The sequence below is a fragment of the Pristis pectinata genome, chromosome 7, assembly GCF_009764475.1.
Source record: "Pristis pectinata isolate sPriPec2 chromosome 7, sPriPec2.1.pri, whole genome shotgun sequence".
Taxonomy (NCBI): domain Eukaryota; kingdom Metazoa; phylum Chordata; class Chondrichthyes; order Rhinopristiformes; family Pristidae; genus Pristis; species Pristis pectinata.
Window position 1 is genome coordinate 42,712,708 of NC_067411.1, and position 12,333 is coordinate 42,725,040.

At 41.9% G+C, this 12,333-nt stretch overlaps 1 protein-coding gene across 1 annotated transcript in view; it reads right to left on the reverse strand.

The window, feature by feature from the left end:
* susd1 (sushi domain containing 1) overlaps window positions 1-12,333 on the reverse strand; it is a 90,377-nt gene that overhangs the window by 45,823 nt on the left and 32,221 nt on the right. The window contains exons 9-11 of the mRNA XM_052019955.1: window positions 8,566-8,739; window positions 5,220-5,399; window positions 3,400-3,579 (exon numbers count right to left, since the gene is read on the reverse strand). Of these exons, the coding sequence (XP_051875915.1) occupies window positions 3,400-3,579; window positions 5,220-5,399; window positions 8,566-8,739 (534 nt within the window). The remainder of the gene's footprint in view (window positions 1-3,399; window positions 3,580-5,219; window positions 5,400-8,565; window positions 8,740-12,333) is intronic.

Genomic DNA, 12,333 nt, shown 5'->3' on the forward strand with positions numbered 1-12,333 from the left:
TACACCTAAGCCTATTGAGCCAAAGCCCAATCACTCTGCCCACTCCAAATGCTGCCCACTGGACATGGCGGCCTTCTTTTTAAACTGTTCGCGCCCTAACTGCTTACGTCACGCACCTGCGCAGTCTCTCCCCGCTATCCCTGAACCATTAGGGAAAAAAAACTTATCTGTTCGTAAGTCCTCGGCTGATTCCGCTCGCTCCCGATCGAAAACGCCGAAGATTCTCCCTTCTCTTTTTATACTACACAATGTCATGAGGATCTTTGATTGAAACACTGGAGGAAACCCTCTACTCTCCAGTGAAAAGTATCTAGAAATTCATGGCTTGGGTAGAATTCACCCTTAGTCACAAGCTAAATATGTGACAAAATAGCACATGTGTGTCATGAAGTCATGAGACAAAGAAACAGACCCTTCAGCCCACTATGTCAGCACTAACTGTTCGGCACCCTTTCACATGAATCCTACACCAATTTCATTTTCCCTCTTGTATCTCCATCTATTCCCAGCCCCTCGCCCCCAATCATCCTGCCACACACCTATGCTAGGGGCAATTTACAGTAGCCAATCAACCTACTAGCCATGTACTTGAGAAGGAGGAGGAAACTGGAGAACACAAAGGAGGTGCACCTGGTTATAGGGAGGATGTGTAAGCTGCAAACCATCACCCTGTAGATCCAGTCTGATGAATTTTTGGTGGAAACCACAATTTACATGAGAACATATTACCTCAAGTTTTTCCCATCATCGGATATAGGAGTTCCGTGCAGCTGGTCTTATTGTGAAAGTCAGTAGCTCATGAGGAAGACTGAAAAAGCTGAATTTACTATTTTGTTTTGGGAAGTAAAGGGAACAAGCCATTTAACAAGATCCCACAATACATATTAATGTTCTGAATAAAACAGTAAGTTCTGAGAAATTGACAATAGAACAAAACTGTGGATGCCGGAGACAGAAAATGCTGGCGATGATCAGCGGGTCAGGCAGTGTCTGTGCAGAGAGAAACAGAGTTAATGTTTCAAGTCAATCAGAGACAGAAAAGGTTAGAAAACAAGAATGTGTTAAGTTGCAGAGAAGGAAGAGATTGGAGAAAACAAAGGGTATGTGTGAGTTAGTTTGGAGACCAACAGAGACCGAATGATGCAAGTGGTGATTATGCTGGCTGAGAGAAGGTGCTGAAGGCTTGTTACACACGGACAATCTGTCTGAAAAAGACATGAATCGAAAAAGGCAGATAAGGACAGAGCACAGAGAGAAATGAATGCTTTAAATGTGAGATATAATCAGAAATAAAAGAAGATGCTAGAAATATCCAGCAGGTCAGGAAGCATGCATGGAGAGAGGACAGAGTTAACTGAGGAATTCCAGTTAATCTGTATTTCTTATGATGAGGAAAAGCTGGGGTAGTATGCTCTCATGTGAGTTATGGTTTCCACCAAAGATCTGATAAGCATCACATGGACCTACAGAAGAATGTTTTGCAGCTTGCTTGTCCTCCCTATAACTGTTGATGAGGCCAAAGACAGTGAGGCCAGATTAGATGTGGGATGGAGAATTAAAGTGACAGGCAACTGGAAGCTCAGGGTCACCTTCGAGGACTGAACAGAGGTGTTCCCCAAGTGGTCACCCAATCTGTGTTTAGTTTCCCCAATGTGGAAGGGACCACCCCATGAGCGCCAAGTGCATTGGAAAAAGTGCGAGAGAATTAGAGCTTCACCTGGAAACAGTGCTGGGATCCTTGGATGGTGGGAAGGGAAAAGGTGAAAGGACAGGTATTCCATCTCCTCCAGTTGCCTGGGGAAGTGCTATAAGAAGGGAAGTGAGTGTTGGTGGAGATGGGAGAAGGAATCAGGAAGTCACAGAGGGAACCGTCCCTTCGGAATTCTGAGGGGAGAGGAAGATGTGCCTGGTGAGAGTCAAAGTGTCGGCAATGTATTTGCATTCTAAGCTGAAGTAGATTTATAAACATTCTGCAGCACAGAGCTCTGCATTCCAGAATTGCTACATCCTATCTGTGTTAAGGCTGTCACTTCAGCGCAATATTGAAGATGTTTTGCGAACAACACATCAAAGTGAAGCACTCTGACATGAACAATCTCATGCCATTGTTTCAAGGAGAAGCAAAGATATAATCGGGGTTTCCTACCAACACCAGAGGAACACATAAGCTGGTCATAGTCACTTCACCTTTAGATGAAGCTTGCTCTTCACAAATTGCTACATTTCCATGATAACACTAACAAGAATTCAAAAGTACTGTGAATTTATGAAAATCCACTATCTGATTATTCAGAAATCCCAAAAGGTTTGGCCGTTGGCTCACCACGCCCCTGTTTTTTATGCTCCCTTTAAACAAACTGGAGCCTCATTCTTTAAACTCACTGAGGGGGGCACAGTGGAGCAGCTGGTATAGCTGCTACCTCACAGCTTCAGTGACCCAGGTTCAATTCTGACCTCCGGTGCTGTTTGCATGGAGACAGCTCCCTGTGTTCTCTCTGTGACAATGTAGATTTCCTACATGTGCTCTGGGTTCCTCCCACATTTCAAAAACATGCAGGTTGGTAGGTTAATTGGTCACTGTAAATTGCCCCAAGTGTGTAAATGAGGGATTAGAATCTAGGGGTAGTTGATGGGATGCAAAGAGAATGAAATGGGTTAGTGTGGGATTAGTGTAAAATGGGTGCTTGATGGGCGGAAGCTCACCAGAACCCATTTCTCATGCACCCTTGAAACTCAGCAGGTTCACTAGAGAATGTTTTATATTACTACACCACTACATCTAAAATAAGGGAATTAAAAATATGTTGGGGGATTAATAGGAATAACATCCAATTATCTGGAAAATCTACCAGTCCGGCACCCTCAGGTGCCGGATAATGGAATTTTGTTGCACCTCATTGCTTGCCAAGGACTTTATGACTTTGGGAGCTTCTTAAATGCTTTGCACATATTACTTTTGAAGTGGAGCTCTTGTTATAGAAGTAAACACGTCAGCCAACTTGTAAAAATAAAACAAGATTTATAAAAAAGCCATAAGTTAATACAGAACGGAGAAAGCCTTTGTTTTGGTTGATAGCTCTGTAGCTGAGGAGCTGGATAGGGCATTGGTTTATTGTCTCTTCTGGATGATAACATCTCCAACAGAACGCCATCAGATTCCAAACCTGCAGCAAGACTTGTACCCTCAGCCAATGTCAGAGTCATGTGACCATGCCTTGGTTGATATAACATGCCCTTTAATAAAAATTACTTTAGAGTAAGTACAGGGATTAGGTGGGAGCTTGGGTGGTGTGGAAGAAAGAGTGGGCGAGCAAAATCTCAAATGCATTCATCCCCAGGATATCATTTTCATAGAGGCTTGATTTTCATTCAAATTTAGAAAGGTTCTGAAGATCTGACCTTCACACTCCAGTTTTGGTCCTTCCCACTGACCCTGGGCAGAGCAGACTGTTGTGTTGTTTCCTCTCACGTGCATGTAGCCGGTTGCACACTGGTACACTGCTGTACTGCCATAGGTCGTGTACTCCAGAGGGAAAAGCACTGCGTTCTGTAACACTGCGGGCAAGCCACAGTCAACTGCTGAGGAAACACATGATCCAAGTAGTTTAAGAATGTTTCTGGTTATCCCAGGGTGTACACAACATGCTCAGAGGGACATGACCCCTTTACACCCCATCCCTGAAAATAAATTCTGAGCATGTGAAAGAGGCAAATATATACACGTATGTGTGCAATAAGCATTTGTTTAAAGTGCCCCTCCAAAGGAGGTCAAATTTGAAATCATTTACATGCTCTTGCTAAAGCCAAAAGCAGGCATTGTGATCATTTGAAGCCACCTATAGAGGTGTGGTTAGACCGTGGAACTCACCACCATGTGAAGTATTGGCAGTGAATGTCACAGAGGATGTTGGATAAGCATGTCAGGGAGAAAGGAGAATATACTCAACAGATGACAGAAAGAGGTCTCCAGTGAGGTCCATTGCACGCGGTCATTGTCAGTAAACTGTTTCACTAGCATTGTAAAAATTCCAAGTCAACATTCCTTTTCCCTTACTGGGTGAGGACATTCTCTACAGGCAGGCGATTCCTTCCATCAATGTTCCATGATTACCAAAGGCTTCTCATCAAATGAAGCACCTTTGTAAAACAGCTGTCAAATCCACACCAGAAAATGTCTAACTGATGCCAAGTCACCATTACCAGAAGTCCGGGGACTGCATTTACAATATCTGCAGTAGGGAATCCTTTGGCGCTATACCTGAGCTTTGCACACAGCCCTTTTGTTACCAGTTTGGACTGTGACACTGATTTTTTTTTCACACATACCTTTCTTGCTAAAGTCAGTAATTTAGAAGGATTTGTATGATACCATTAATAGCATGAATGAGCTGAATAATAACTGATGTAAGAGGTGAGGCATGGTTCACTTCTAGTGCATTCTGGTGAATTTAGTTTTCTAACTTTGAATTACATATAAACGTGAATTATTCTTGCACAGTTTGTAGGCTTTTTTAAATTCATTAATTTGCTGTGGGCAACATTGGCAATGCCAGGCTTCAAAGCCCAGGCCTAACTGTAGTGATCAGATGTCCCCTAGGACCACAGGTATCTCTGTGATGAGGGTCCTTCCACAGTGCTCTTACAAAGAGAGGACTTTTTGCCATCACTGTTTGTTACAACTGAATGAGTGGCTTGCTGGGCCATTGCTGAGCTCATTACTGTGAGTATGGAGTCACATACTGGTCAAAGTGGGTAAAGGCAGTAGACTTTCTTTGTGCGAGAATGTAGCTTTTACAACAATCCATGGTCATCACCACCAACCCAAGCTTTATATTCTTTATACTCCATGCTTCTGTAGTATCTTTCCAGTCCACTTTGCCACTGACCCATTTTACTGACACAGCTTCTCGTTGAGATTTTAACCAATTACAGACAAGCCGGTCCAGTTCTAGTAACTTTTTCATGACTTTCTTTAAGTTAGTTTGGTTTAGCAATGCGCAACACAAACTGGATTCATTCCAAATTGTCCCAGACCATATAATAACTTAATTTCTGCAAATGCAGCATGAATATGACTTTTTTTTCCCCTCAGATGAAAGTCAGGTTGAGAGACAAGAAAACATCATCAAGTTTAATACTACTGGGTGAACATCCAGTGATGGCACTAGGACCTCTTTAATAGAGTGTCAATTCAATTCCAATACATCCGGAGCACTAACCTTCACACTCCAGGCTTGGTCCTTCCCACTGACCCTGGGCAGAACAGACTAATGTAGTGTTTCTTCTCACATACACATAGCCAGTCAGACACTTGTACTCCGTCTTACTGCCATAGGTAGTGTTTTGTGGTGAATATCGCCGTGTGTTTAATAAAGATGGGGGTGAGCCACAGTCAACAACTGAGGAGAAACAAAGAAAAATGATGTAAAACCTCTTGTTAAGGATCAGACCCAGAATCTTGCTCTTTCACTAGTGCATGTGTGTAATGAGTCTTCAGGGCAGCTCCAAGCAGCTTTCTGGAACTGTGGATACTGGCTAAGTAATATTTCCAACTTTCAGCAAATAATACCTGTTCAGTTTCTATACTGGAGGCAAGTTAAGGTGATGTGTCTCATTCTCAGGACTTAAATTATTCTGCTTTCTTTGCTTCATTTCAGGGTTTATTTTTAAGTTATTTGGCAAAATGATGTATGTGCAATTGTTTAAAAGAATTCTTCAGGCAAATTTATAAATTCTTAGTTTCTGTAATAAGCTGTAGCTAAATTGATAATGACTGCAAATAATAACTGCACATTGAAAGTCACCCATCATTGCCCATGTTTTTACTATTCTGGGGTCTTTCCAAGTTACAAGTCACTGCCTATCTACAAAATATCTACATTTTGAAAACCATATTCTTAAAACAAGATGCATGGTTGGCCTTACACTACCAACATAGTGTCTTGTCTTTTTCTTAATTAAAAAACTAATAATTTCAAAGTAGGCCTTTGGGGATGGTTTTCCAGTTGAGTTAAAACTGAAAAAAATTAAGACCTATTCATTTTTGATACATCATACGCCCCCTATTGATTTGTTTGGTTAAAGCAGGCAAACAATCTACAGATTAATCATTTTGAACAAACTCAAACAAATTGACTACTTCATCTCAATACCACAACGCTCAATCTACAAATATATAATCCTCAGAAATATCTGCATTCCTTCTGCCTGGCCTCTTGCACATGCCCAATTTAGTTATTTCTCCTGCCATAAATTCAACTGCCAAAGACAAACTCTGGAACTGCTCCCCTCACTACCCTCCTCCAAGAACCCCCTAAAACTTAATGCACCTTGACCAGGATTGTGGCTAGCTGTCCCAATACCCCTTTTTGTGGTTCACTGTCAACTTTCCAACTGCTTGATAACTCTCCTGTAAAGTGCCTAGGGACTATTTGCTGCACTAAAGGCATTATATAAATGAAAGTGATTTAGTTGGTATATAAAGCATGCTATTCTGTTTTGGTTTTATATTCAAGAGTTAACTCACAAAGAGAGATTACACACTCTACAGTTGGATTCTCTGGAAGCTGAAGGGTGATTTGATTGCTATTTGAAAGGTATTAAGAAGGTAGACGTGAGCATCTTTCTGCTGGCTGGGTGATCTAGATTAGGAATCTAATGATATCTGCCAAGTCTTTCAGTGGAGTCTGAAACTCTTAGCACATTTATAGGGTACCTGTCACAGTGCTACAGAGAGGTGAAAACTGGAATTAATCTCAATGGCCCTGTTAGGGACAGTATGAATAGATGACCCGAATGGCCTTTATCCATGGCATAAATTTGCATGATTCTATAATGATTCCGCATAAATTGAAACCTCGTGGTTTCCATGTAACTTACCCTAAGGAAGTTAACGAGGTCTCACGTCAAGGTAACCCATGATCTGAAGCAGTTAAAAGGTACAAAATGGAAATGAACTTTTACCACTGAGGTCAGCTGGTTCTGATCTCTGTGAGCTCTATCCTTGATCAGTTGGTTCAAGATACCGAGTTTTCCCAACATGACCAACTCTGATTAAATGGGCTTTCCTGAGTCAAATCACATGCTTTGGACATTGTTGTTTAAATCATGTGATACAATCATTTATCATACACAAATAATAGCATTGATGTTTCTTATATTTCTTAACTTATGGTGCAGAAAGTGCAAATAAACCAAACCTGCATAGATATGTATGGTGAAGCATTTTAGTGGGAGAACAGGGTGGCTTCAGCTGAGAGGTTAAACTAAGTCCCGTTCTGCTCTTGATTGTGAATGTAAAAGTTCCCATGGCACTACTTCACTGAAAGGCATGGGATTTATTCCAGTGCCTTGACCAATGTTAACTGCTCCCTCAACAATACTAAAAAACAGATCACCATCACTTGCTTTTTCTGGGAGCTTGCTGTGTACAACTACTTAGGTTATTTCCAATATTACAATATTAACTACATTCTAAAGAATACTTCATTGGATGTGAAACAGTTGAGGAGGTCATAATGGGCATGAAAGGTACCATATAAATGCAAACCTTCCATTCATTAGAAAGTACAGGCATCAATGTAGTACAGAATCAAATGCATCCAGGGACACAAACCACTACAAATGGATATTCTATTTAAGTCATAAAAAGGCAAAATGCACTGGGCTTCATTTCAGCAAGACCAGAATTCAAAATCAGAGAACTTTGCTTAGGCCACACTGGGAGTACCATGCAATGTTCCTGTCTCCATTTTATAAAGAAAGATTTCAAAACATGAGAGAAGGTGGAAAAAAGTTTATGAAGATGATACCAGAACTACAAGGGTACAGCTGTTAAGAAAAGATGCACTTTTGTTTGAAAAAGGGTAAGACTAACTTGTGACTTTATAGAGGCCTCTAAAAATAATTTGTGGTTCTATTGAATGGATGAAGAGAAGAGGACATGGAAGATCAAAAGCATAGGCCACAAAATAATCATTAACGTATCCAGGGATTCAAGGAGATATTTCCCAGAGTGGTGAGAGTATGGAACTCATCACTGAGAATGGTTGAGACAAAAGCAGACACATTTACGCCTTTATATATTTATATATCTTTTATAATATAAATTTACATCATTAAAAGAGATAAGTTAGGCAAACATGAGGAAGGAAGTCGTCGAAGGATATACTGATAGAGTGAAATAGAGTAAATGATGTGGGAATGAGCTCATGTGGAGCAGAAACTCCAGGAGAAATAGACTGCTTGGGTTGAAAGGATGGCATCTATGATGCAGACTCTATTCAACAACCACTTAGCCTGAAGGTCAAAAAAACTGCAAATGCTGGATATCTGAAATAAAAACAAGAAGATGTTGGAAACATTCAGGCAGCATCTGTGGAGAGAGAAACAGAGTTAACCTTTCTAAAGAAGTGAGAAAGTGAGGAAATGATCGTGATAAAGTGGAAGAAAAATTAAATGAGAATTTTTTTAAAAATCACAGATGTGAAGTATGTCCTGGATATTATCTTCCTGTTATTTTAGTTTGAATTTCATTTAGAAACATTCTGGAGTCCCCACCTTTACATTCAATGTTTGGTCCTTCCCATAAACCCTGGGCAGAGCAGACTAATGTTGAGTTTCCTCTCACATGATCGTAGCCGGGCAGACACTGGTACACCACCATATTTCCATAGGTTGTGTTTTGTGGTAGATTCCTCATTGTGTTCACTATAGCTGGGGGTGAGCCACAGTCAATAGCTGAGGAGACACAAAAAGATACGACTTAAGATCATTTAACCGTCTGAAACAAAAAGGCTATTGCTGGCGATTAGGCCTGGAATCTTGGTTGTATTTTCTTACAACATAGAAGGCAGACATTCAGCCCATTGAGTTTATATGCTATCCCTCAGAGCAATCTCATAAATACCGTTCCCCACTCTATGTCATACAGCATGGAAAAAGCACTTCAGCCACCTGAGTCCACAGCGACCATCAAGCACTCTGTAACCTATTCTCTCTCACATACCTATCAACTCCCACCTTCCACCCACCAATTCTCCTGTCATCCATCTACACCAAGGATAATTTACCACGTCCAATTAACCTACCAACCCACACATCTTTGGGATGCGAGAGGAAACCGGAGCACCCTAGAGGAAACTCACATGGTCACAGGGAGAACATGCAAACTCCACACAGAGAGGTTTGAACCTATAGACACAAGAGAATGCAGATGCTGTAATCTGGAGCAAAAAACAAACTGCTGGAGGTACTCAGCAAGTTGAGCAGTAACAATAGAAGGAAGGGAATTTGATGTTTCAGGTTGAGTCTGCAACAGGACCCAGGGATTGGGATTTATGGAATTGCTGCTCAACACACTGACTTCCTCCAGCAGTTTGCTTTTGTTCAGGATTGAACCCAGGTTGCTGGAGCTATGAGGCAGCAGTACTACAGTGCTGTCTCCAGTTGATCCTACAGGAAATCTAAGAGAGACTCCTATCCAGAGAGTAGTGAAACTGTGACTCTCACTCTCACAGGGAGAGAAAAATAGCAGAGATGTATTTCAGTGCAAACTGGATAACTAAAAGGGACAACGGTGTAAAAGGCCGTGAGACGAGGAAGAGTGGGGGTGAAGTATGTGTGGAGGGTAAACGCCAACATGGGTTGGTTAGCTTGAATGGACTATTTCTGTACTGTAAATTCTGCATAATAATTTAATGAGTTTTACACCAGAACAATATGGTTAGATACACTATAAAGTATCATTCATATCACAGCCTGGTCTTCTTTAACACTTTTCCCCCTACTGAAATGGCTAAATGGCACTTTTTTTTAAACACTGCCTCTTAGAATCTGAATCCCCATTTAACATTACACAATCTGGATCTAAGAATTGATCTGAAATGGAGTAACTTGCTCCCTGGAAGTTATGTGGAATTTGCACTGGTTCTGAGTCTTAGGGATGATTAAAGGGGTAGAGAAAAATCACAGACTAAGCCATTTGTACTAGGACTTAACACACTAAGAATTACCTTAGTGGTTTTTGTAATATGGGAAGGATGAATTTATTGTGACTTGAGTGGTGTGGGCTGGGGTTACAGGCAGAGTGGTACATAGTCACCTCGGTCTGGGATGTTGGTCAAAGAAACAATTGTGGTCAGGACACAGGAAGGAATTCATTGCTATTGTCTGAAAAGTGTTAGGAGATTTCCAGTGTCCAGGTGTGCAGCACTTGATGTAGCATTCCTTCTCAAAGATCACATCCCCAAAAACATAGAAATCCATTGGACAACACCTTCTAGTCTTGCAGTAAGATTTGAACCCACAAACTCAGAGGTGAGAATGACATTAACTGAGCCTTGTTGACATTAGGCATGTGTCACGGAAATACATCACAGTATTGTCTGTGCTGGCACTTTGAAACAGCTCTCCAATTCGCCCCATTCACACCTGTTCTTTGGTCATAACCCTACAAATTTTCCCCTTATTAGCAAATAACCAATTCCCTTTCAGGCAGTGCTGATCAAGACGTTCAGCCTAAAAATTACTCCTCATGTTCTATCTAGTTCTTTTGCCAATTACTTTACATCTGTGACCTCCTGGCAGTGGAACATGATGTCCCAACTCCTGTATTCATTGCCCTGACTGCTGAAGGCAAGCGTGCCAAACAATAGACCAGGATTAAAGGGGATGCAGACAGTGGAACAGTTGATCTACATTTACACTATCAAAACCCTTCACATTTTAAACAACTCTGTCTAACCTCTGCTTAACCTTCTCTGCTCGAAGGAGAATGAGCCAGACCTTCCACACTCAACACACAACAGAAGTTCCTCAGAACTCCTACCAGTCTGCTGAACTCTCTCCAAAGTCTTGACCCTGTCTAAAGGATGGTGCCAGGACTGGGCACATTGCTTTTGACAGGTTGCTAATGTTTTGCACAACTTTCCTGCTTCTGTCCTCTATGTCTCTAGGATCCTGTCAGCTTTTTAAATAACTTTCTCAATTTCTCCAGCCACCTTCAAAGTATGTACGCATCAGCCACACTTTACACCTCACCCACAATCCATACTCACTAACCTTCTGTGTGCATCTCCTTTAATCCTGCTCTATTGTTTGGAACACTTGCCCTCCTCAGTCAGGGCATTGAGTACAGGAGTTAGGGTGTCATGTTGCAACTGCACAAGATGTTGGTGAGATCACACTTGGAGTTCTGATCATCCAGCTATAGGAAGGATGTCATTAAGCTGGAAAGGGTGAAGGAAAGACTCACAAGGGTGTTACTGGGACTGGAGGGCTCGAGCTACATGGAGAGGCTGGTTAGGCTGGAGCTTTTCTCGCTGGAGCATAGGAGGCTGAGGGGTGATCTTATAGAGGTATATAAGATCATGAGGGGCATAGATAAAGTGGATGGCCGCAGTCTTTTTCCCAGGGTAGGGGAGTCTAAAACAAGCAGGCATAGATTTAAGGTGAGAGGGGAAAGATTTAAAAGGGACTTGAGGGAGAACTTTTTCATGCAGGGTGATGGGTATATGGAACGAGCTGCCAGGAAGCTGTAGATGCAGGTATAATTGCAACGGTTAAAAGACATTTAGACAGGTTCATGGATAGGAAAGGTTTAGAGGGGTACGGGCCAAATGTAGGCAAATGGGACTAGCTCGGGTTGACATCTTGGTCGGCATGGATGAGTTGGGCCAAAGGGCCTGTTTCTGTGCTGTATATCTCTATGACTCTATTTAGTTTGTGACATTGTGGCAAAGTGTGTTGCATTCCATCCTCTGAGTCAGAAGGATGGAGATTCAAGTCCCTCTCGAGCAAACTGGTCACTAGCCAGGGCAGGACAAGAGTACAGCAATTAGTGCCACTTCCTCACAGCTCCAGCAACCCAGGTTGGATCCTTACCTCGGGTGTTGTTTGTCCGCACTATGCACCGTCACTCTGGGTTCTCCAGTCTCCTCCCACATCCCAAAGATGTGCTAATGTGTTCATTGGCTCCTGTAAATTGCCCCTGAGTGTAGGTTAATGACAAAAAGAATCAAAGGGGAATTGATGGACATGTGTGAGAAAGAATAATTGCAGGGCTACAGGGGGGCATGATTGCTCCCTTCGGAATCCGCATGGACCCGATGGTCTCTATGGCTTTCTTCTGTGTCGTTATATGTATAAGAAAAATCTAGGGTGACCTAACAGCAAAGTACCAAGGGAGAGATGCACTGATGGAACTGCCCAGTTGTAGATGAGACATTAATCCTGTCTCCACCTCCCAGGTGGGCTTAAAATATCCCAGAGAAGAAGAGGGGTGGTATCACTGATGATTTGGTTAATATTTACCAATCAATCAAAATTACCAAA